Below are 27,109 nucleotides of genomic sequence, written 5' to 3'. Positions count from 1 at the left end.
CTCTGCCCCCATTCAGCAACTACAAAGCTCTGCAGAGTATTTTCCTTGTATCCTCCTCAAGCTTTATTCCAATGAACAAATACAGAAACAAATTGCGAAAGATGCGAATTAAAGGTTACTCAGACAAACACCACAGTCAAATTAGAAAAGGTAATAAAACAGTCCACTGCTAATTCTCCTGCACACTCTCTCTTCATAGAAATCCAATGCACACAGAGAGATGTTTAGCAAATACAATGATAGTGTGACAGGTGAGGTAGAAAAAAAAACACCTTATCTACTTAAATTACTTCAGCAGCAGAAACTTCAATTCATGTGTCCCTAAACCAAGTCCTGGCAGAATGGTTCTATGTGCAGTTATGTTGTAGACCTAAAGCACTAAATTTGAACTAATTAATAATTTAATTTCTGTCTCTCTACTGAGGTTTGTCAGCAATTTAAGGAGAGCTGGAAGGTCCGCGCACACACACACACACACACACACACACACACACACACACACACACACACACACACACACACACACACACACACACACACACACACACACATAGAGCTGCCAGGGAACCACGGACAGTTGCTTCAGTCCAAATCAAATCTGCAGTTAGGCAGCTGCACAGCTGGGTTTTTCCTAAATGAAATGCTGTTCCCCCTGGGATCGGACACAACAACTTTCTGATCACAAATCCAGTAGCAAGATGACCGGAGTTATGCTTGGTAATTTCAGCCCTGGATGACCACTGGACGTTCTTCTGTGCTTTTCAGATGAGCAGGCAAGCTCTATGTGAGGAAGGCTTAGACAGGCAAAGTCCTTATAACTATTAAGCTAAAGTACTGATGACTAAGCAATTTCCACTGAAAGGACATTAAAAAATAAATACAACACACAACTGTAAAATAAATAAGAAACGGAAAAGCATCGTTAAATGACTGACAAGCTTCTGCTGGGAGAAGCCTTCGTGTATATTAGTGCAATAAGTACCAAATGTTACACTAATATTCAGTGATAAGTGCAAACTGTCAAAAGCCCTGGAGCTTTTTACACAGCATGGTTCTGTGCAAAGCCCCCTTCCATCAGTTATGTCCTTCTGGGTCATGTTTTTTTCTTGTGGCTCATCCTGGAGACAGGGCTGACATTGGACAGGTGAGTAGAAGCTACAGGAACCCTCTGAAACATAACACAGCATGAAACATACAGAGGGACACGGCCTTCAGGAGGGTTCTTCTTGTGGAACTAGGAGATAACATTCAGGGAACTTTACAGTGGGTCCTGGAGCTGACTGTCCAAAAACTCCACAATGGGCATTGAAGAAGCAACTTTCTCTTGTTAGGCAGTTACAAAATAAAAGATAAAAAACACTCATAAATGAATAATAAAAGGCCCCACACTGATGCCACCCCATCACAGAAAGTGGCAACACAAACACATGACTCTAGCTGCACAGGTGTTTTTTACTTGGTGGTAAAGGCAGCATAAGCTGGTTTGAGATGATGGTCATCTACCATCTTGGCTGGTAGCGCTGTCTCTCCCATCTCTTCGGAACCCCATACCACAGATCCGCTGGTTGTCACTGTGAGCCTCAGAGGTGGGGACAAGCTAACCTTGTGTGCCCCCTCACAGCCCCACCTCCTGGAGCAGTGTGACGGAGTGGAAACACAGTGCCAGGAGGCCCGTGCCTAGCAGGTCCCCCAGTGCCGTCAGGTACGGGATGGAGAAGTTGTCTGGGTCCAGACCACGCCGCCACATGAAGCGCACAATTAGGTCTGCCACATAGAGAAGGATCCCCACCTGGACACACGACACCACCTGTCACTTAACATGCCTCACAAAATTACGAAAGCAGGTTCTCTGAATGCTGGACATGCCCAAAAAATGCCAAACCCAAACACTCATTTTAGTAAAGTATATAATTAATGTTCAGAGAGCAGTCCTACATCTGTTGCCAAACAGCCAGAAGGGCAGACAAATATCCTGACTTAGATAAGTGCAATAACAACAATACAAGGACATTTGGTGACTCACTAACAGTAGCAAAGTAAGCACTCTGTAGTCTAAGCGTCTGTCTTGACGGTGGACTGGACATGGCCTGGAGCCTAACCTGTGACCATAGCCTGAAGGCACATGGGATATGGCATACCTGAAGCAGAGCAGCACACAAGTAGAAGCAGGCAAAGGTGGCCGTGATGACAGTGCGGCAACCCTGCAGAAGGTAGATGGCATACAGGAACACCAGGTGGCCGGGCACTACCAGCAGGAACAGCACCCTGGCTGATTTGGAATTGATACCTGGAGGGATCAGGAAGAAGCACATAAGGAGAACTGGGTTCAAGCTGCTTTGTTCCTTTAAATAATATAACAATCAGTGTTCCATTTAGGGCACTGCTCCTTGCTTCCTGGGTCACAGTGACTGTAACGGAGAGTGGATTCATTTGGAACATGGGGTTTGATGAGACATTAAAATTTTCAGACAAAGTAATGATCCGTTTCATGAGATGCTTCCATCTAGCGGTAGGCAACAACCTACCATCCAATCCATCCATCTGTTTCTGGAATGTGGAGTGAAAGTTGGCCACAGGAGAAAGGTTTGTATATTTTCTGACACTTGAAGTAAAATGTTTTTAATGAAATCTCCGTTCAAGGGAAAGAAGATGAGGTTTTCAGGCTACAAACACCAACTGGTACAGGAGGCATCAATCATTGTACTCAACAGCTTCTGTTTCCTCTTGATTTGTCCACTTAAAATTCAAAGTCATAACATTTGAAACCAACAGAGTGATGAATAATGTACCTTCATTGTCCTATAGTGCTTTATAGATGAGAGCTTCATAAAGCATTCATAATGCATAATACACATGGCTATAATGTGTTATGCCGTTTGATAAATATTTATAGCCATGTTTATAATGCTTCATGTATACATTATTTGTTATGAATGTGTTTATAAATTGCTAAAAATATGGCCTTAAATAAAGTGTTACCAAATATTCCAACTAACCACACTCTGCCCTACTGGATGAGAAATATGTAAAATGGATTGGTAACAATTCAGGTTGAACATCAAATCTACGTTATATTCAAAGAAAAGCAAATAAAAATAACAGTGTGGGAGACTTTGAGCTGTGACTCCTGAATTAGTAGTTTCTCCAGGACTGTGGGCTTTTCTAGTGTGTCCTGTTGTTAAATAATAAAAAAGTAAAAATAAAAAAAAGACTACCTCCGTTGAAGAAGGTGACACAAGGGTTGGGCCAGTGCTGCCGCATCTTGTAGGGCAGGACTCCCGGGACACTCCAGAAATGCAAGTATGTTGAGATGCGACTGGCCTGGATTGCCACTAGGTTGCCCCCAACACCTGGAAGGGAGCATGAAAAATCCAGGTTAGCTTAGCCCTTATGCCAAAGAACAGGCCTTCCAGTTCTCTTAAAGCAGTCTTTCCCAACCCGGTCCTTGGGGACCCATAGCCAGTCCATGTTTTTGCTCCCTCCGTCATGTTTTTCAAAAACGTGGACTGTCTGTAGGAAACCAAGGACCGGATTTGGAAACAATGGCTTAAAGACTTCAGATTGTGGTTTGGAGATGGTGGCGAGCAACACTGGGGCACCTCCGGGAACTGTCCTGTTTACCCTCTACATGTTGGACTTTCACCAATAGCTCCTGCCATCTGTAGACATCCTCTGACGACTCCTCCATTATAGAATACATAAACAGTGGAAATGAGCCAGAGTACAGAGGACTAGTACAGGACTTTGTCTTCTGGTGCAGGGAGAAGAACCTGCAGCTGAACATTAGCAAGACGAGGAAGTTGGTAGTGGACCTCTGACATGACAAGGAGCTGCAGAGATGAACCACGACCAAAGGGGAGGACATGGTGATGCAGTGGAATAAGCAGATGAGGGTTTACATTTTTTTTTAAAGCAGATAGCACTGGACTTTTACTTTGTAAATTGCACAGCCCCCTCCATTACACCTGGCATCCATCCATGTTGTCCCCTGCCTTGTGCCTCATGCTTCCTGGAATAGGCTTCAGCCTCACCACGAGCCTCTATCGGGCTAAAGCATACGTCTATATGGAAACAGGGGTATGTTGTAGCATTCGCACAAACAAGATCTAGGAGTCAAAAAATCAACCAGCAGTGAAGAAGTCATGATAAAAACTTACCCAAAAGCTAACGGTAAAGGCACAATAGAGCTATGGATATTGGGGATCTTTGAGAGCTGTTTGATCAAAACTCAGGCAGACAAGCAGGGGAGGAAGAGAAGGGGTCAGAAGGGAAATTGAAAACAGACTGCACATATCCAACAAGGCAAATGCCATCACGATACCCTTTCAACATGTTTATATGTTTATCTGCTGATGCTCCACTGCAGTGTGTGAAAGCTCCTGTGCCTGTACGGATGAGCTGCCTCTCTTTACAAGGTGGAGGAAAGAAAGAAAAAAAAAAAGACATTTCAAGTTGATCACCTTGCTGTAAGCAACTTCACCACTCTTGGTCTCATTCTTTTGTAGGTTTCCCTGCAGTGTCATGAACCCCATCGCACGGCATAGTTTTCTAGAGCAACGACTGGGAGACTGTTTTGAATTGTAGATTCCACCAATACACTGAACCAAAATAAATGAAAAATAAAACCTAACTCTGATTCCATCTGACAGTTATTAAAAGTGATTCCTGTGCTAGTGCAAGCAGCTGATAAGGGTCTCTCTGCATGAAAGTTGAAGGGAAGGGGGTGTAACATTTCAGTTTGAAACTGGTGCAGATACCAAACACTTACTGTTTATAATGCATGCGTTAATTTCTCATTTCACAGGCACATCTTAAAACAGATGGTAAAATTTGTCTCTGTTGCACCACTGTGTGGTTTCCTGTGGCACAGTGGGACAGACTGTGTGCCCCAACAGTCAGCTATCAGAGCAACTGGTCACCATATACAGGTCCTTTTCAAAAAATTAGCATATTGTGAAAAAGTTCATTATTTTCTGTAATGTACTGATAAACATTAGACTTTCATATATTTTAGATTCATTACACACAACTGAAGTAGTTCAAGCCTTTTATTGTTTTAATATTGATGATTTTGGCATACAGCTCATGAAAAACCCAAAATTCCTGTCTCAAAAAATTAGCATATTTCATCCGACCAATAAAAGAAAAGTGTTTTTAATACCAAAAAAGTCAACCTTCAAATAATTATGTTCAGTTATGCACTCAATATTTGGTCGGGAATCCTTTTGCAGAAATGACTGCTTCAATGTGGCGTGGCATGGAGGCAATCAGCCTGCGGCACTGCTGAGGTGTTATGGAGGTCCAGGATGCTTCGATAGCGGCCTTAAGCTCATCCAGAGTGTTGGGTCTTGCGTCTCTCAACTTTCTCTTCACAATATCCCACAGATTCTCTATGGGGTTCAGGTCAGGAGAGTTGTCAGGCCAATTGAGCACAGTAATACCATGGTCAGTAAACCATTTACCAGTGGTTTTGGCACTGTGAGTAGGTGCCAAGTTGTGCTGAAAAATTAAATCTTCATCTCCATAAAGCTTTTCAGCAGATGGAAGCATGAAGTGCTCCAAAATCTCCTGATAGCTAGCTGCATTGACCCTGCCCTTGATAAAACACAGTGGACCAACACCAGCAGCTGACATGGCACCCCAGACCATCACTGACTGTGGGTACTTGACACTGGACTTCAGGCATTTTGGCATTTCCCTCTCCCCAGTCTTCCTCCAGACTCTGGCACCTTGATTTCCGAATGACATGCAAAATTTGCTTTCATCCGAAAAAAGTACTTTGGACCACTGAGCAACAGTCCAGTGCTGCTTCTCTGTAGCCCAGGTCAGGCGCTTCTGTCATTCGGAAATCAAAATTTTGGAGCACTTCATGCTTCCATCTGCTGAAAAGCTTTATGGAGAAGAAGATTTAATTTTTCAGCACAACTTGGCACCTACTCACAGTGCCAAAACCACTGGTAAATGGTTTACTGACCATGGTATTACTGTGCTCAATTGGCCTGACAACTCTCCTGACCTGAACCCCATAGAGAATCTGTGGGATATTGTGAAGAGAAAGTTGAGAGACGCAAGACCCAACACTCTGGATGAGCTTAAGGCCGCAAACGAAGCATCCTGGACCTCCATAACACCTCAGCAGTGCCGCAGGCTGATTGCCTCCATGCCACGCCGCATTGAAGCAGTCATTTCTGCAAAAGGATTCCCGACCAAGTATTGAGTGCATAACTGAACATAATTATTTGAAGGTTGACTTTTTTGGTATTAAAAACACTTTTCTTTTATTGGTCGGATGAAATATGCTAATTTTTTGAGACAGGAATTTTGGGTTTTTCATGAGCTGTATGCCAAAATCATCAATATTAAAACAATAAAAGGCTTGAACTACTTCAGTTGTGTGTAATGAATCTAAAATATATGAAAGTCTAATGTTTATCAGTACATTACAGAAAATAATGAACTTTTTCACAATATGCTAATTTTTTGAAAAGGACCTGTATATGGTGCAACATTCAGTGGAAATACAAGGCGATATTTATGACCCAAAGACATTTTATATGCATATGAATGATCCAACAGCTTGGTGTTGGACATAACAGGAATCAGTGTGCAAAAAGTCGATTCAATAGTGCATGTAGAGCGAGTGACATCACAGTTCACCATACCAGTATATTCCAACCCAGTACTCGGGGACCCATTTATGGTCCACCTGTTTGTTCTCTCCCAGTTCCCTGTAAGATTGTCTGGTCTGCGGTTCCCCAAGACCCGGGTTGTGAAACATTGGCCTATACAAACTGGTCCTCCTGCACTAACCCGGCGGAAACGGAAGCTTTGCCGTACTCACCATTGATGATAGGTGTGAAGACAGCCATGCATCCAAAGTCACTCACTGTATTGTCCAGGATTAGGCCTCCGATGCTATGGACAGAGTGTGGAACATCAGCATCGGACACAGCGTCAGCACTATCCAATCCATTCTTATTAGCCAGAGGTATCTGAGGCACCCTCACAGTATCTCATTTTATATGCATATGAATGATCCAACAGGTGCTGGACATAACAGATGCAAATATCCATGCTGATAAAGGGCCAGGCAAGATTCATAAGGTCTTGTATTGAGATGCTTTTCTCTGTGAAACAATGTACATTGAGAAGGTGCATTGTAATGTGGTGTAGCATTGTAGACTGACCTATGACATAATGGATTATAGTATTGGATACTGAAGCACACTGTGTCGTGGTGTAGCTTAGCATTGTATACTGAGGCCCATTGTGTCATAGTATAGCTTAGCGTTGTATACTGAGGCCCATTGTGTCGTAGTGTAGCCAATTGTGCTATAGTGTAACACTGCATACTAATATACAGCATAATGTAGCATAGCATCACATACTAGGAAACAGAACATTTTATACTGCGACCCTCCATGTTGTAGCGTATCTTAGCCTCATACTAAGCGCCTGTTACTTAAATACGGTAAACTGCATGGGGGAGCCGCTCCGGTACCTGCTGATAGACATCGCTACGATGACCGGCTGCCATCCTGACTTCAGCACCTCCCGGATTGGTGGGCTGCGGCGGGCAATCACCACCCAGACTGGGATGAGGAGCAGGAACAGCCCACACACCAGAGGGGACAGGTACCACACCTCTGTAACCGGGAAAGGTGTGTCTGAGTAATCAGTCAAAACACACACTTACATCCAAACAGGGCAACACATTTTCCAGTCGCAACAGCTTGTGCAAACTGACTTACGGGTTTTTCTGCCTACTGAGCTATCATAGCTGTCTATCTGGGGACTGCTGTAGGTTTTAATTTATTAACTTATGCATATAATGCTTCTGCAAACTGTCTGATATAAATCAATACTCAGCCGCATCCTTACTAAATTTTGCTGGAACCTGATTGTAGAATGCTGTGTAAATGGAAAAGGTTTTATTCTTAAAATCAACAAGAAAAATCGCAGCAAAAAAAATTAAAATAAAAGCAGTGCCAGTAAACTTGATTTTTAAACATATATATGATGATCTTGACAACAGTAATTGAAATTGCAATGCTTGCTAAATTTTGTTTCCTATAGAAAAGTAAATATAGTTTTAGTGAAATCCCCCCATGCAATTATGTCAGTACAGCATGCATATATGGAAAAACCTGTTATCAATCCAGGTGACTCTGCTATCCTTGCGATGTGAAAACTGCACGTGCATAATATGCAACCTTCATATTAGTATCGCCCAGCTCTACTTTTACCAGTTTCTATGGCAGTGGAAAACTGACGCCTTGAAGTACTGTACTTTTGGTACTTTTTTTGAAGCACCAAATATACGATACCTGGCACAGTGGAAAAGTAACTAAAGAGTAACATATCTCATAACAAAAATGCACACTGAGCTCATACATTTTGTCAAGTTCAGAAGTTTCAGCTGCTAATGTGTTACTGAAGTATTGCTGCCATCTACTGGTCAAATCATCCAGCTACAATATCTAAAAACTGCTAGTCTATGTTCTTATAACTGTCAAACCATGACATTCCTACTCAGAGACCCCAAACCCGAAACAAACACACACACTAATCAGCATTTTCTAAATGGCACTAAATTACTATTAAAATTTTTTCTGTAAAGCACTTTGAATTGTCTTGTGTCTAAATTGTGCTATATAAATGAACTTGCCTTGCCTTCACTACTATTATTATTATTAACTATTGGAAAAAGCATGTACCTCTGTATTCGAAGAGAGTACTGCTGACCCCAGCCAGCAGAGACAGTGTGATGAGGTCACCCAGGCTGGCAGCAATAGGAGTGGCCACATTGTCCGGGTTGATGCCCACTTTCCTGGAGCCAATAATCACCCCTACCATTACAAGGCCTGCAGAGGAGGGAGATGGTTCAGGTTGGTATCAAGAAGGAACAAGCCAAACACAGAAGCTAGATGTGCCTTTCTTACACACACACAGAAGCTGAAGGAAATTAAGCTAAAGTTGGCCAAAATTACGGAAGTTTGTAGAGGACATGCATAAACTTATTTTTTCTTTTCGTTATCTCGAGATCACGACTTATTTTTCTCATGATCTCGACATAACCAAAGTCTTACCTCGAGATCACGACTTATTTTTTCTCATTTTTTTAAGCCAACATCTTTAAAACATCACCAGGTAACCATGGAGTCGTCCTGGACTCTTCAGTTGGTTAGTAATGAAACTAACTACTTGTTCAGGCTCACTATAATATTCTCCGAGGGTATAACAGCAAATTTCTGATCCTCCTCCTCAAATGACGAACACTAATATGACAATTTTCTAGCACCGACAGACAGTGTTATTTCCTCGTATCCATGATTTGGTGCAATATACCTCGATATTTCCCACAGTTTGAAGTCTAACTTGGTTTTACAAACAAGTGCAATATAACCACTTATGATATTGGTGCAATATACTTTTACTTTTCCTGTAACTTTTGGATAAAGGTACTTTAGATTCCTGTACAGAGATTTTCTGTCTTATTAAATAATTTATTAGAATGTTTAACAGTGCCGTAATTTGTTTTACACTTAATTCCTATTTTTATACTTGCATTGTTCTTGTCTTCGTGTTTATATGTGATTGTGCAGTCGCAATGTGAGCAATTTCCTCCGGGATTAATAAAGTCTTCTGATTATGATTCTGATTCTGCATTCGTCCATGAGGATAATACTAAACCTTGAGATCATGGGAAAGTGACATGGGTTATGTTGAGATCATGAGAAAAATAAGTCGTGATCTCGAGATAACGAAAAGAAAAAAAATTATGCATGTCCTCTACAGACTTTCGTACAAAATAAGTCATTTTTAAAAAATTTGAAATGTGGTGTCCAAGTCAGAAAACACACACTGCAAATCAGCAGAATTTAAAGAGCTCCAAGTGTTAAATCCAAAGCAACATTTATTATTATATTAGCTGAAAAAAATTATGTTTTTGATCTACAGTATGTTGATAAAAGTATTGGGACACCTGTTAATCGAATAATTGAATTCAAGTGTTTCATTCAGACCCATTGCCACAGGTGTATAAAATCAAGCACCTAGCCATGCAGTCAGGTTTACAAATATTTGTAAATGAATGGGTCATTCTGAAGAGTTCAGTGAATTCAAGTGTGGTGCTGTCATAGGATGTCACCTTTGCAATAAGTCAGTTTGTGAAATGTATTCAATGCTAGATATCCCACAGTAAACTGCAAGTGGTATTATTGCTAAATGAAAGCGGTTAGGAACTACAGAAACAGGCCATGTAAAGTGACAGACCAGGGATGCCGAGTGCTGAGGCACAGAGTGAGAAAGTCGCCAACACTCCATTGACTCAGTAACTGCAGAGTTCCAAACTTCCTCTGGCATTAATCCCAGCACAAAACTGTGCTCTGGGAGGTTCATGGAGTGGGCTTCCATGGCCGAGCAGCTGCATGCAAGCCTCACATCACCAACCTCAACGCCAAGCGTCGGATGGATTGGTGTAAAGCACAATGCCACTGGACTCTAGAGCAGTGGAAACATGTTCTGTGGAGTGATGATTCATGTTTCTCTGTCTGGCAGTCTGATGGACGAGTCTGGGTTTGGTGGATGTCAGGAGAACATTAGCTGCCTAACTGCATTGTGCCAACTGTAAACTTCGGTGGAGGAGGGATAATGGTATGGGGTTGTTTTTCAGGGGCTGGGCTAGGCCCCATAGGTCCAGTGAAGGGAACTCTTAATGCTGCAGCATACCAAGACATCTGAACAATTCTGTGCATCCAACATCAGTGCCTGGCCCCACAAATGCTGTTCTGGATGAATGGGGAAAAATTCCCACAGACACACTCCCAAATCTTATGGAAAGCCTTCCCAGAAGAGTGGCAGCTGGTATAACTGCAAAGGGGGGGGGGGCAATTCCATACTAATGCCTATGGATTTAAAATAGCATGTCAAAGTTCCTGTAGATATAGTGGCCAGGTGTCCCAATACGTTTGTCCATATATTGTAGCTCCAAGGTTTCTACTTCAGTATTCTTAAAGAATCCTATAAGAATCCTCCTTAGCCAACTTAGTTTTCCCAATATTTTTCTTTTACCCATTAAGTGATTTTGGATAAGTTGACACACTTTATCTGGTTCTACCCCAGCCTTATGCTGCCTGGGATACCCCCCTGTCGCCCATGACTCTGACCAGGATAAGGTCAGTGGATGGATGGCTGAATGGATACTTTTTTTTTACTTTTACAGAAAGCATGTCTGGGGACCTCATTGAGCACAAAAGTATTCTAAAAACATTCTTCTCTGTCATTAAAAATGATTATTTTTTGAATCCATCGACCCTCTAACCACTTACTATCAAAATGAGCATAATTTTATTGAGTCACTTGTAGTTATCAGGTTACTTCGTCTTCAGTAAATTCCTACACAGGTAGTCAGCCAGGGCGTAAGTTCTGCTTGTCAGTGCAGCATCCTCACTACATGGCAATCACTGACCAGATGCGAACAGCACAGCACTTCAGACACCCGCTAAGGCACATTTTACCCAGAAACAGCGCTGCCACAAAGGCAGTGGTCACGCTGCTAGCACACAGCACGGCCGCCTGGTCCAGCTCCACCCCTCCCCGGGACACTATAGCCCCCAGAGCCAGTGCAGCCAGGGCAGCAAGGAAACCAACCACGGTGGCCTGGACCTGGAGGAAGACAAACGGGCTCCAATTATTGGCCATTCATTTACAGCAGACTTCTATGAGGCTGCAGTCTTCACACATAGTTTGTCTGCAGTTTTTTTCTTAGATACCAAATCTTATAGCGTGTTTACCCCTTCATCATTCGTGCTACAAACAGCAGACACTGTCAAACCTCGGGGGAAATGATGCAGTATTTAGGGCTACAGAGAAATCAAGCACAGCCACTTCCTGCTGGGATTACCCATCGTTTACTGCCTTCCATGGAAGCACTGAGCGTGCAGCATCTGTTTTCGGCAAGCTGCCATGGAAACAGCAGAGCTGCAGGGGGTCTCAGGAGGTTACCTGGATGAGTGCCAGGTTACTGCACACCATCACCCACTGCTGTCTGGGGTCATCCAGCTGGCCAGTGTTTGCCTGAAGGTGACAAAACATGGTGGACCATTAAACAGCAACGTGGAGACCTGATCATTGTTTGTGATGACCATTAGCTTTACTGTCATAATACAACGGACCGTGTGAAACAGGCAGCAGGAGGACAGATGGAGATTTAACTATAACTATTTGCTAATATGTGTGTCTTGGCAATCCCCACTGTAACATAACCAGAGTTAGTATGTGGGTGCACCATATACCAAGCGTTCATGGGTTTGGTGGTTTGATTTTGGAAACTTTTACGATCACAATCACTTTCTTGAGTATTATTAGTGTTTGAGATCGTAACGACAAGTGTTTAAAAATAACTCACTGCTGTGGAGAGTCGGGAAGCCAGTGTCATCTCCAAATTTCCTTTCAAGCCTACCAGGGCTGGTACCAAGATGAACACCCCCGTGATCTTCTGAAACACCTCCCAGTTCTGGAAAGCAAACGGCATAACAAGGAAGGCTTACTGGAGAAGATGACCCCATGGAAAGTTCTTCACTCACATAAGCCGGAAGGACAGACATGCATTTTTAGACATTTTGGCCAATGTTTTGAAACCCGGTACTCTGGGACCCCAGATAGTCCATGCACTTGGGAGCAAAAATGTGGACCGTGAGGCAGAGAGCTGGGAGGTAGCAAAAATGTGAACTGCAGGAATTCTGACTACAGCAGTGCACATCATACATGGAAACTTCCACGGTTTCCACTGAGAGAAAATGTAACCAGCTGTCACCTTTTTAAGTGAGGTGTCTGAAATGTTTCTGTGGGCACTGTCTGAGAATAGACATGAGGGAACCACATGCACGCAGATAAGGGGGATATTTTTAACTTAAGTGCTGGGCTTGTCCACACTGAGCCATCTCCCCCATTAACCCCATCCTGAGAGGCAGTTTGTCTCTCCCTCAGCCCAGAAGCGTAAGGCACACCAATGACGCCCAGTCAGAGCTGCCCCTTTCTAGGCCTCACATCTCCATTAAAAAGCCTGTCCCCCATTTCCTCTCACTTTACTCAAGGGGTCGCTTTCTGTCCAGTACTTCCTCAGAAGCTTGAGGACCCAGGAGCCAGTGGAAACGTGACTGTTGCTCTTGCATTTTAGGTAGACCTAAATCAGGTATAAAATCTTCCAGGGTCGGGGTCATTCTGGAATGCATTCATCAATTCTAGTTCCAGATCTATTTCCTGATTTGGATTGGAATTGATGAATGCATTCCGGAATGGGCCCAACCTTCCGAAAAAATTAGAAAACTGCAAAGTTTTGATCGTCATAATATTTTGGAATACCAACCAAAAATAAAAAGATTCTTTCATCATGAATGTCTTTTTCCCCATTTTCAGAAGAGGGTCCTAGACAGTAATAAAAGGCACCCTTCAAGACCTCTAGAAATGGGCTAGAACTAGAAATAGTTTTTCTTATGGTCTTATTTATCTTTATTTATCTTTACTATTGGCAAAATGGAACAGGGAATCGTAACTTCTGGTCTCTACAATGTAATAATTACAAAAACAGAGAGACACACACACACACACACAGGTACACATGCACACACTCATGCACACACTCATACACAGGTACACATTCACACACTCATACACACACACACAGGTACACGTGCACAGACTCATACACACACACACACACACACACACACACACACAGAGGTACATCTCCCAATAGCATAGACGCAAACTATGGTAGCAATTTACATAATTGCAACTGGTTCTATGTAAGTAGCAAATGGGAGGTTTTACCCCAGATTATGTATCTATATCTTTGTGGGGACTCTCCATTAATTTCTATGGGAATAACCCTAATCATAACAACTATAACCTTAATCATAAGTAAGCAAACAATATGAAAGATTTTTGGCATTTTTAATTTTTGATTGCAGTCAAAGATTTTTTTTCTGAAAAAATGTCCCCACAACTTCAAAACAACAGGTGTTTATCACATTGTGGGGACATTTGGGCAGAGACCACAGAGAGACATACACGCAGGCCATACTTGCACGACGTCCATGAGGAGACCGGCCGCTACCACTCCCAGCCCCCCAAGCAGGTAGGGCAGCAGCACCTGGGCGGCGATGGGCCAGGCTCCCTCGGGCAGTTCGCCATGGGCAGAGCGCGTCAGCCTGCAGGTGAAGCCCCGCAGCTTACGGCCCCGGTAGCGTAACTCCAGCTCCAGCTGTGTCACCACCATGGCTGCTCAGCCCATTCCCCTCCCGAGCTTGCCAGAGGTAGGGGGCCACGTCAGTTCAGTGATGCCGCTGCGTATCTTCTCCACTCCAAGGTGTGGCTTTAAAATATCAACCTGTTTCTGATTCCTTCCTGAAGTTAGGTTAAAATGCCCCAATCCTGTGCTCAAGGTGAGTAGGACATGCTGATGTGCATGTTTTACATCCACAGCATAGGGGAAGCTCTTCTGTGAGTGCTGGTCCTCCCCGGTCTTTGCTGTTCTGTGCCCAATGTGTCACTTTGCAGAACCCAGAACCCTTCTGCTGCCCCAGCAGCAACACCTACCACCTTCCAGGGAATAAAAAAAACTGCTATCTTCTCCTGTGCGTTCCGGTTGCCACCGCTGGGACTTCCTGTCATTGCCCCGTGACGTCAGGCGTACTTTCCAGCTCTAGGCAACTGGGTGACGTGGTGCGGCATCCGGCCCAGGAAGTGGACGGCTGTCAGTATATGGGGGGAGGGGGGCGGGGACTCTGGTGGTTCACCTCTGGATGGAATGGAGGAGAAAACAACTGCCACGCAGAAGTGAGGCTCGTGGTCCCCTGACGGTGCCTCACTGGCTGCCTGTCGAGGTTTCCCCGGTGAGGGCTTGGTGAGGCAGATGCAGAGTGTGTCAGAAACACATACTGGCCGTGGGGGCAGCGTCCCCCCTCTCTTTTGTCGGTTTCTGCTGGTGAGCCGATTCTCCAACCCCTCTCCTCTGAGTGCTGCAGACACACGTAAGGACGCGTCATCCTGACCCTTTCTTCCAGCATCTGCTTTCCATCTCTCTCTCTCTCTCTTTCTAGGCCTTATCAGTCTGGTTTCTGTCAGAGGGCTGCAGACAGAGGGTGCTAGTGTTTGGCGTGGATCACTGAGACTGCCCAGAAGGCCCACTGAGAGAGAGAGAGAGAGAGAGAGAGAGAGAAAGAGAGAGGGCAAGCGAGATAGCCAGTGAGAGCTGGATGCTTGGTGAGTTTCAAAGTGGCCCTCTCTGGCCATTACTCACCAGGCCAGCAGCCAGCAAACAGGAAAGTCTGTGATTCAGCTGTGATTCATGGTGAGAGAGCCCCAGGTCACCCTGGGGGTTTGGCTTACTGCCATGTGCTCCTCTTCTCCTTTGCCCGGAAAGCAGGCTAAGGGACACGAGACTCACTCACACCCTGGGTCACACACAACCACGGATGCATATGAATGGGTACACACTCACGTACACAGAAAAGCACACAGCTTTGACACAAAGTACATAAAATGTCAAATGCCAAAGTAAAAACAATAGGTTCTGATTTTGTTTTTAAATCACCTCATTGACAACATATGGACAAGCTGCCATTTAACAAATAATATAAAACAACAAATGTAACCAAGGCTCCCTTTCCTTTGCACACCTGAATATTTTTAATCAGACATTAAAAATATAACAACATAGTTCAGAAATCATCAGGATGCAGAAAAATCCACAAGTGAATCTCTAAGCAGAAACAGGTCCTGATTCTATTCTTACTCACAGAATCCAGCATGAAAGATGATCATTTCAGAGAGATAAAGCATGCTTCCCCCTGCATTCCAGTCACCCATTAAGGGTAACCTTTAAGCACATCACATTACCAGCTGTCAGCAAGTATGATGTGCACCAAAAGCTTATGGAGTACTACAGTTCTGGGACAGCATAAATTACGAACAGCCTTAGAATGCACAATCCATGTATTCCACATATTGCATACATGTATTTTCCCATCATATAAAAAGAACGAACCAAAATAATAATTAAAAAAAGAAAAACAAAACAATACAGTAGTACTTAATGAGCCAGACCATAAAGTACTGTCAGCAGGAGTTAGTGTAACTACAAAAGAGGCATCCACTGCTGCATCCCCTTGTGGTTGTGATGGGGGTATACAACTGCCAACGCTTGATAAACGGTATATATACAAGGATGACAGTGGTCAGAGAAGCGGCCTGTGGAAACATTACATTTCGGTCATTCTATTTTAATTTAACAAACTTCCAAAAAGGTTTTGCATCACCATTTTATAATTTGGCTTGTGAATTACTCATACCATCCAGATCTCAAGGTATGAATGTGTGAATGAATGTGTCCTGCGATGGGTCGGTGCCGTAGCCTCCTGGACAGGCTCCAGGACCCCCATGAGCCTGAACAGGACAAGCGGGTACAGAAATTGGATGACTGGATGGATAGATAGATGGATGGGTGGATGGATGCAGAGCTCAGAAATGTTTTATTAAAGCTTTGAAATATAGCATCTTTTGTACACAACGGGAAGAAAAAAATAATAACTGAGAGCTTTCTTATGAATGTTTTTATTATTATACCTACATGGCTACATTTCTGGGGCGGCACGGTGGTGCAGCGGTTAGCGCTGTTACCCCCCAGCACAAAGGTCCTGGGTTTGGTGTTCGCGTGGGTTTCTGCCGGGGGCTCAGGTTTCCTCCCACGGTCCGAAAGCATGCAAGGCAGGTTCATTGGCGAGTGTAAATTGGCCCTGTGATTGTGTGCATGTGCGCCCTGTGGTGTGTTGGTGAATGCCCAGGGTGGGTTCCCAGGAGAGGCTCCGGTGAGCCCACTTGGGATTAAGTGGTTATGGTGATGGATGGACTTCATTTCTGAGCTCTGGAAGGTATGGGCAATTAACATTTCATCAAAAGTGATGCAAAGACCATGAGTTGAATTAAAATGGAATGACCCTTTGGCACAAAATGGAATCTACATAATCTCTGTTTCAGTGCATATAATACAGAATAGTTAGCCATAGTTAGCCAGAGTTCACCCATTTCCCTGCTCAAACACATCTTAACCAGCAAATTATCAGATTAATAGGTGTGTTTGAAAGGGGAAATCTGCAAACTGTGCTGGATTCTGTCCTTCCAGAACTGGAATTGGGGATCGCTAATATAATATACAGCATTCCCCCTAGGTCTACAGCTTTTTTTTTTTTTTTTTTTGGGGGGGGGGGGGGGGGCAGATGGACACCGACAGGATTCATGGTGTTCATGTGTTTCTTTTAATGACAGCAGTCAAAAAAACGCAGATATTTTTTGTCTGCTCTTCAGGTGGTTGACGCGACATATTTTCCAACGCGCTCTCTGTCCGCTGGTGGGAGTGTGCTCACCTGTGTGTGCGCACGTGTCTGTCTGCGGGCATTGGGACGTAGCTCTGCCATACGCGATACAGAGAGCAGAGGAGAACTGTAAATGCGCGACCGTGCAGAGACAAAAATGACAAGCTGTTGTGTAAATAAGATAAATAACATAAGGCTATTTAGTTTGTTTGATAAAAGGACAATGTATAGACCTGTTCTATATGAAAGGTAACCTTAAATGACTTGTTGTGATCTGGCGCTATATAGAAAATAAAATTAAATAAAATTAACTTGACCTTCAAGGGGGGGCGGGAGGTGCCGTTGGGGGGGTGGGGCGGGACGCCGATGGCAGGGGAAACCCTGATATATAAAGACAACCTGCATAAACGAATATCAACACCATCCATCCATCCATCCATTTTCCAAACCGCTTATCCTACTGGGTCGCGGGGGGTCCGGAGCCTATCCCGGAATCAATGGGCACGAGGCAGGGAATAACCCAGGATGGGGGGCCAGCCCATCGCAGGGCACACTCACACATGCACACCTATGGGCAATTTAGCAAGTCCAATCAGCCTCAGCATGTTTTTGGACTGTGGGGGGAAACCGGAGTACCCGGAGGAAACCCCACGACGACATGGGGAGAACATGCAAACTCCACACACACCAGGCAGAGATTCGAACCCGGGTCCCAGAGGTGTGAGGCAACAGTGCTAACCACTGCACCACCATGCCGCCCCTGAATATCAACACAAAATTCTATTTTTTCATGACTGTGAGAACAGCGATGTTCGTCAGAAAAAAGTTTATAAACTTGCTCTTCACCACAGTACTGAGAATATTTAGGAATATAAGTACCAAGGAGGATACATTTAATCAAGAACTAATTTGAAAGCAATTAATGACTTTTTAAGGACATTCTGTCAAAAAAGTTGCAGTAGAACTAAAAGCACAGGGGTCACTAACCTACCACAGATAGTATACCCATGTAGATCCATTACCCATGTAGGTCCATTACCCATGTAGGTCCATTACCCATGTAAGTCCACTACCCATGTAAGTCCACTACCCATGTAAGTCCATTACCCATGTAGGTCCACTACCCATGTAGGTCCAATACCAATGTAGGTCCATTAACCATGTAGGTCCATTACACGGCTGCACACTCATGGCTTGAGCACCAGGACAGAACTACTATACACAAACCACTACGAACTCATCCTTCGGAGCTTTTACATAACATCCTGATTTTATACAGCACACACCATGTAAATATCCAGTTAATGAAATCATTATGATCCCCAACAAATTCTTTAAACTGTAAACTTAAAGCACAGAAAAAAAGTTGTGCTGTGCTGAGGGGACAGATGTATTGGGTGAGGCTGGTAGATAAACCTCACAGTTCACCTGTAACTTGAAAGTTTGTCATGTATATCAGGGAAAGCAATGTTGCAATGGCATGGGTGCTTTTTGTTTACGGTTCTCTAATTTATGTTTCAGTGCCAAACGGATGCTTTTTGTGTTGCTCCTTACATTCCAAGGATTTTAATTAAATCCTCCATTTAAATCATCCATTCCCTGAACTCCATGGATCTGTCCACTTTTTCCCACAAATATGTTGCCCTCAGCTTGTGTATTTCCTGGGATTTATATTTAAGTACGTTTTGAGCCATATAGACACACGATATGTAAAATAACTTCAGCATGCTGAACCTTTAGCAATTGTGCTTCTGCAGGTTATTATTAAACATTCACTCTCTGATGAACGGAGTCCTTCTGACCTACACTCCTCAAAACTAGATAGTTCTCTCCGTGCTAGGAACCAGTCTAACAGCTCACAGCAAGAGACAGGGTCAGCCCCACAAGCTCAGTGGGCCAGTGCTAATGAGGTTCACATGTAGCCCTCTCTCCCAAAATCTTCTCAGGCCAAGTAACTCATCAGGGCTGGTGACAGTCCAGGCCAGGGGGGTCTGGGTTTGGGTCATGCAGAAATTGCTCCAAATTAGAGATGTAACATTATACAAAACTCACAGTTTGGTTCAAACCTCAGTGTAGAGTTCACGTTTCGGTGTAATTTTGGTAGAGCAGAGAAAAACTCTCCTATGCCATTGGTCTTATCAACTACTCTCTCCAATGTTTGCATAATTTACTGGGAAACCAAAACATTCCCAAACTAATGATTTAAGTGATAGGGGAGGGTCTTTGAGCTCTGTTCTGAACATGAAGTAACTGAATGGTACATGGACACATGTACTGTTACAGCCCTATTGCTGTCTGCCGTGCAAAGGTTGACTTCCTTCCATAAAATCAACACATATGTATTCCCCGGTCTTTGGGTAATACATATGGTTTTAGCATTGGATTGCAGCTGTCACTGTAGCAGCCACTTTGTTATATGAGCCAATAACTCAAAAACCGTTTGACAGATCTCTTTCAAATTTTGCATAGGCATTGTATGGTTGCGGACCTAAAACTGACTACATTTTGAGATTGATCGCCGCAAAATCGAAGCAGGGCTGCATAGTGAAGTTTTGAAAGTTGACCCTGTTATGATAACTCAATAACAGTTTGATAACGTGGCCAGAATGGAAGATTAAATTTTGAGATGGATTGTCCCAAAACTGAAGCCGCACTGCAAAATGATAGCAAAAAAAGGCAGTGTTCACATTTGATTCCTTTAAGACGATAACTCAAATATTTTACAGATCTTTTTCAACCTAGTTTTCAACCAAACATGCAGCACTGCTGAATATCTGGACCTGATCATATTTTCAGACAAATCACACTAAAAATGAAGGAGCACCAGTGAATAGTGACAGCAAAGAGAAGGGCAGCCTCAGACACTTGATCTTGTCAGCATGATAACTCAAAAATTATTTGATTTGAGATGATTAGAGGTTTATCCATTTGAACAGAATGAATCCATTTGCCTCTTTGATGATCTTTGATGGGTCTTATTACCACTTCGCAAAAACATATGAATGAAAATCTACATCTAAAAATGTACACTTTATCAGATCCAAAACTAACTGCATAATAGAGGGCATCAAAATGGGAACTGTCAGCCGAGGGCAGCTGAGAGCGAAAACGGGGTTGCCATCTTGTAAACAAGTATCCCCAGTGAATCTATTGAACACAGATATTCCATGGATCTTTATACATGTGAGTAATTTGAAAACTGTGGGGTGTAAGATGATTGTCTGAATATTCTATAATGAAGTTCATATTGTGTTTTGATAGCTAGCCTTACAGTTCAGCAAATTCTATCAGTAGCAGTGCTACGGTAGCTGATCAGTGAAATGTATCGTGGGGAACAAAGCAAAATTATTTGTAGGAAAATTTAACCCTGCCACTTTGTTGGGAGATGTGAGGACAGTGTGTAAGATAGGCTTGTAATAATATTTTGTTCAGAATGAGGTGCTTTCATCTAGCATCTGTTATTCGAAGTGCTCCACAGTCACTGGATAAAAGGCATTACTGTGTGCACTCATACACATACACACGTGCCGGTGTATTTTATACATTTCAGTTATTTGTTTGACTTATATAATGTGTGCAAGTTACTATTTCGGAAGACTGCAATTTTGAAACAGATCTGCCCCTGCCAGTTCTGTTTTTCCCCCTTCACTTGCACCCTCTGCAATTCCAGGGGCACGTCCAACACTTTGACTATCTCTGGTGTATAGGCTACAATTAGTGTATCTGTAACAGTCCTTAATTTTATATCAAGAAAAAATTAATAGACTTATTAAACCTATTTCCAGGTGATCCATCCAGTACCTCTAGAAATTGTACAAGCTGGTGAGTGTGGAACAAGTATGGCTTAGACAGCTGGACCAAATGACAGTGCTGTCTGGTGAATACAATGTTGCTGTTTCCAACAGCACAAAATTGACTTAATCCTTGAATATTTATTTTAAAAAAAGCAATGTGCATGTTTGTGGGGGCGGGGACTACATGCCAACTATCTGGTCAGTATTCAGTGTCATCAGATGTGTGTTTGAAGAACAGGCACAGAGGGTCTTCAAAGAATCTTTATGCAATTTTAACAAGGACAAAAATTTGCAAAAATAATTAATAATTAAATAGAAAAAATAAATATACAGTGTGGGGAAAAACACACACACATATCTTTTTAAATTCAGTTACAATGACTTTCAAGATGCCATGATGAATTATTCAATTTAGGTTTGGGTCTTAAAGTTAATAACAGTGTATCCCTATAATGGCTTGCTTCTGAAAAACAAGTAAATCAAACAAAGTAAAATGAATATCAAGTCCATCCATTTTTATTACTCAGAGCTTTTGAAAATTAGACTTGTAGGGCAATTTCAAAAACAAGCATCCTCGGGTGAAAGGACTTAATCACTAGCTTCATTAAAACATTACATAGACAGTTTCATTAAGATCTGCTTTTCATTAAAAAAAAAAAAAAACATAACAACAATGTTACAGTAAAACCCTGAGCCCTCAGAACGTTTTGACTACGTATATTGTTTAATAAAGAAGAGTTTAATTACAATGGTCTTTACAGGCATTTATATACATTCATGGATGAAAATACCGATATCCTTGCTTTTTGTTCCAATAATGCGCCGAATAAAATGTTTTGTCAATATTTGGTTGTCAGTGGAACAAAACAAAAAAAGCTGTGAAAAGAATGTGTTCTGCTGAGACATGGCCCGGAAAATTATCCTTCACCCTTTAGAGCACATATGTTAAACTCAAAGCATCTGGTCCACAACACAATTCTTTATGACCCGCAAAATAATTTTTATCATTAAAAATGGCCCAGGAATAGACAAGTAATGGTACACAAAATTCTTAATTCGGTACAAACCTTGGTTTTGGGTTTATGGATCAGTGCAATTTTGGCACAACAAGGGAAAACCAAATTTGTTTTGAGATTATTCATTATGGAAACCACAAACATAAAAGCAATCTGGTGCAATTATAACCAAAAGCAATGACTCTGATGGCAAGCAGCATCTCTCAGAAATACAATGGAAGGAGTGAGTTAAGGATGTTTAATACATGGAAAACGACCACAAAGCTACAATTAAAAACAGACGTATTCTTGACCAAATGGTCCACAATTATTTCACTTTTTTTTTCAATTTATACAAGGCTGTAACCATGGCAATATACATGGGGGGAGGGGTGCATTTTAAAGTGCATTTCCCACAATTCTATAATGTCTATATATGACAATTTGCACATTCAGGTCATAGTTTCCAGTTAACAGAACTATAATTATATGGAGACATGTAAATAAGCCATCATGAAATGTGCATCTAAAGTTAAATTACTCTAAAGCATATTGGTTATCAGTAGGCTAATGTTACTTTTTTAACAACAGGCAAACAACAGGACCTGCTATTCCAAACTACCCTCCAGGCTATGCACTATGTAGTTCTGTGGTCCGGGATGGAACGGCCCGCTAAAATTTAAGAAAAGCCTTCAAACACAACATCACTAAATACATGGCCAAAAGACACCAGTTAGCAAGCTTTTATCAGTGCCAACCGGGCTGTTGGTGTCAAGGTTTTTGCATGCTTTTATGGTAGTTTGCTAGTTTACGACGAAAACTCCATAATGCTGCTTTAATGTTCTCAGGCTGTATAGTAAATGTATAAATAATATTGTACAATGTACATTAGCACCAGATGCCTGAAATTTACCATCTGAAAATAAACGTGTATGTCCTGCTTTCTCAACTGTTTAGCTATTATGTCCTCCATTTGCTCACCTCCATTTGATAAACCTCAACTTATGGGAAAATGGTTAAATCACAATCAGTTACATCTCTTCTAGGGCTTTCATCATTGATTATATCAGTAAACTGAGTAATTTAAGAAATAATCTGACATTTAAGTTTCCAGTTTAAAGATTTTTCCCATGGCTGACGTCACGATAGTTTGTGGTTTCAAGCTATGTGCTTCTGGCTTACTGCAGTATTTGACAGAACTTAAAATCTGCACAACTGGTATAAATTAGGTGTACGCAGTAAATGAAATAGATCGGGCTCTGGGTCAGGCTGTGGTAGCCAATACCGATTAATTAAAAATGTTTGGATCAACCCCAATTATGATCTTTTATATAGGCTCGGGACATCACTGAATATCAGCCAAATTTCATTTTAGTTAGACATCATGACATCCTATAAAACACAAGACTCATATTCATAAATTATTCATAAAACAATTATCTACATGATCCTATCTTTGCAAAACTCAAAGGAAGAAGGTGAGAATGTTATATTTTCTTCCATGGAAAACTCGCCCTGTTCCTTGAATGTAACATAATTAAACTATAAAAGAATGCAATTCATTAAATTTGTTTTTGTCCCTGCCGCAAATCAATTAGCTAAATAAAATTTGTACCAAATTCAAGACTATTTTATCAGCAACAACATACTGATACACAGCCATAAGCATTTCAAGTAAATTTCCTGCTGATTATATTCAGTCAAACCATCCATCTATTTTCCAAACCGCTTATCCTACTGGGTCTCGGGAGGTCCGGAGCCTATCCCGGAAGCAATGGGCACGAGGCAGGGAACAACCCAGGATGGGGGGCCAGCGTATTACAGGGCACACTCACACACACATGCACTCCTATGGGCAATTTAGCAAGTCCAATGAACCTCGGCATGTTTTTGGACTATGGGGGGGAAACCAGAGAACCCGGAGGAAACCCCACGACGACATGGGGACGAACTCCACACACGTGACCCAGGCGCAGACTCGAACTTGGTCAACAGTGCTAACCACTGCACCACCATGCCGACCCCTTCAGTCAAACCATTTTATAAATTATCTATGTCATCAGTCCAACAGTCCCAGAAATTAGACTAATCAATTGTGTATTTCTGTTAAGTGTTCCAAAAGGAAGAGAGTGTTTTTCTGCACATATACTATATTAAAGACCGTGCTGCCTTTGACAATGTATACAGTGATTTACATGAGTTTGCAGTGTGGCCATGGAGGCTTACGGCATAAATGTCACTGATGTAGCAGTGCTTAACACGCTTTTTATAAGTAATATTTAAATGTTCATCCCTCTTTCATAACAGCTAAACAGTTAAGGCTTCCAGTAGTGATAATTGTGTAAATAATAGTTAATTATAGTTTCACAGCCCTAATTAAACTTGCTAAGGTGTCCTGCTTTATCTGAATCCATGGCCCACTTTGCCTACCATTTCCTACTTAAGTGGGCCACTGCCATTAATCAGTTCCTAATAAAAAAAAAGGGACAGTCTTAGCCTGCTGCTGTGTTATTTATACTAGAGTAGCAAATTAATTAATTTCTTTTTGTAAATGACATGTCACTGGCCTTACTGCGTGTCTGTACTGGGTAAATATATCTAAAAGACCAAAGACGACGAACTGAAAAATGTTTGACAAATCAAAACCCATTTTTAACATTAAGGGCTGCAGTAACCATGCGCGAGTGGATTTCGTGACTGATTACTGATGTGTACATTACACATCAACACAAAGCAATAAAGCCTATTATGGGCATTATTATTTGATCAAATTGTCCACTCATGTACTTTACCTTCCAGATACTCTTATAGCAACCTCAACTTCACAAAAACCAATATGGTTATTATATAAAAAAAAAAACCAAGACTACAAGTCATCATGACATCATATCAAAGGGACATCATCATGGACAACAACTAAACAACAGGTTAGATTTGTGTCTTCCTTACCTGCACACTGTCCAGGACCATGCCAGCCATAACCATGCCCATCCCAGCAAGCAGGTAAGGGAACAGCACCTGGAGGCAGATGGCTATGGAGGATTCTTCATCCACTTTCGCCACCGCCGTCCTGGCCTTCTCCTCCATAGTTTTTCTCTGTAGCAGTCCAAGGGACACTTGTGGCGAGGGACATTGGGACACATCCTGTCCATCCATACAGGCACTTCCGCTCTGCCGCCCCTTGGCCTTAGACCTGGATTTCTTGGACCGGCCACCTCCCTTCCTCTGATGCACCTCTTCCCCTGGCATGGCTGCTGTGTAGTTTTTCTGTAATCCAAAACAGGCAGACATTTTTTCAGTCTGCACAGCTACAAAATTCTATGCGTTTTACCCCAAAAATGTGGACCAGTAATTTGATGGTTTCAACACCAGCTCTAATACCTGCAGGCAACTATGCACAACTTCCAGTATTTGAACTAGTCCATTTATCTTTAGGTACTGCTCGCACAATTAGCATCTATAAGCTATCTGAAGCTAAATGGGACTCATTTCTATCACAAAACAATTACAGAACAAATACATTCAACCATGAATCAAGCACTGTTTTCAATGTAGTCAATTCAAGAAGGCTGATAACGTTTTGAAGCGTAGCTCAAGTAACCAGGGCAAACATGGAAAGTAAAATGAAACTCTACCTCCTTCAGAACTGAAAATTCACCACTATTTCAAAAAACGACATGTATACGACGTTCTAGATTAACAGTCAATATTGGGAGCATGTCAGTTTAAAATATTGTTAGCAAAAAGCACAAAATTTTATGTAATGGACTGTAATAGAAAACATTACGGCACAATGTTTGATTGAAACAGAACAAAACGTATCTGCCGCACCACATATTCGTGGACTTGCACCCCAGAGAATCATCCAATTCCTGGTCAGATTTTATACACCTACTAAACAGAAGGGCACGCTGCGCTAAACAGCCAGATTTATTTACACAGACATATGCATTTGGCCATTTGAGTAGCACTCTTCGTATTCCAAACACAAATGATTTAGTTACGCATGCAAAAAAATGGAAGGCGTGCAGGGATGAGAATGAGCCATGAAATGAGTAAAATGACTCTGGTCCACTGAGTGGTTGGTTATTTGATGAGCAGCACCACATCGTACCTCAACTAAAATTCAACGTAGCTTCTATCCGACGTCCTCCAGCCTGTCTGAATGAGCGTAGCCGGCTGACTTTCTGAAAGCCATCTATTTTGCGTACCGACAAAACAAAATGCCTAAATGTTTAGGCTTATTTTTATTCTGAACTCACGGGATTTTTAGAAACATACTTCACGCCGTGAGACGCATCTTACTTTGAAAAACTGAAAGTGAAACATACAGCTAACTGGGAAAGCTTCAGCGCTGGCGCGGTAGAGCGTGCGGCCATTTCTATGGCTCGTGAAGCTCGCGGGGGCGTGACGGTCACGGACACCGCATCTCCTCCTCTCATTGGCTGGAGCCGGCAGCGATTTTTGGAGCACGAAGGCCCCTTCTACCACGACACTAATATGCATTTACGTTGAAACAATGAAATAATATTACGAATACAAGTAATCTGAAAAAGTGAATTATATGATATAATAATACATTTATCGTAAATATCAATAAGTACACCGTGTTAAACACTCAAGCGTTAATTATTATACAATCTGCTTTTCGTTATATAATAATAAAATAAAGAACAAGAAGAAGAACAACAACAACAATAATAAATATCATTACACAAACCTGATAAAAATGAAAATGTCCTTGAAAGTCGCTCTAATGCCCAAAATTGTGAAGAGTCAGTGGCTATATGTAGCAGGGACCGGCAACAACTAATCTGGGTACATGAGGCCTCCAGCATTCACTAACATAGGACAGGGGACCGATCTTAAATTTCAGCACAGTTGGCAATTTCAAACAGTCTCTTGGCTTCCCTCATCGGTTCTGCAATAGTTTAAGTATCTGGTG

General features: G+C 42.2%; 1 protein-coding gene across 3 annotated transcripts; it reads right to left on the bottom strand.

Moving 5' to 3' along the window:
* Nucleotides 1-37: 37 nt before the first annotated feature.
* LOC125744944 (solute carrier family 41 member 1) lies at nt 38-27,095 on the bottom strand. 3 transcript variants are annotated; one of them, XM_049017267.1, is made up of 11 exons: nt 26,885-27,095; nt 25,114-25,431; nt 12,410-12,517; nt 12,007-12,078; nt 11,520-11,667; nt 8,718-8,864; nt 7,502-7,646; nt 6,842-6,915; nt 3,216-3,350; nt 2,139-2,287; nt 38-1,789 (listed from the first exon to the last, which is right to left on the bottom strand). In XM_049017267.1, the coding sequence occupies exons 2-11, from the start codon at nt 25,411-25,413 to the stop codon at nt 1,616-1,618; spliced, it is 1,452 nt and encodes a 483-aa protein (XP_048873224.1). In that variant the 5' UTR covers nt 25,414-25,431; nt 26,885-27,095; the 3' UTR covers nt 38-1,615. The 3 variants fall into 3 exon arrangements, with proteins under 3 accessions (XP_048873224.1, XP_048873223.1, XP_048873225.1); XM_049017266.1 differs by lacking the exon at nt 26,885-27,095 and adding an exon at nt 26,279-26,562; XM_049017268.1 differs by lacking the exons at nt 25,114-25,431; nt 26,885-27,095 and adding an exon at nt 14,087-15,496.
* Between the last annotated feature and the right edge of the window lie 14 nt (nt 27,096-27,109).

The sequence above is a fragment of the Brienomyrus brachyistius genome, chromosome 6 (genome assembly GCF_023856365.1).
Source record: "Brienomyrus brachyistius isolate T26 chromosome 6, BBRACH_0.4, whole genome shotgun sequence".
In the NCBI taxonomy this organism is placed as follows: Eukaryota; Metazoa; Chordata; class Actinopteri; order Osteoglossiformes; family Mormyridae; genus Brienomyrus; species Brienomyrus brachyistius.
Note: the sequence above shows the minus strand (reverse complement) of the source record. Positions and strands in the feature narration are given on the sequence as shown.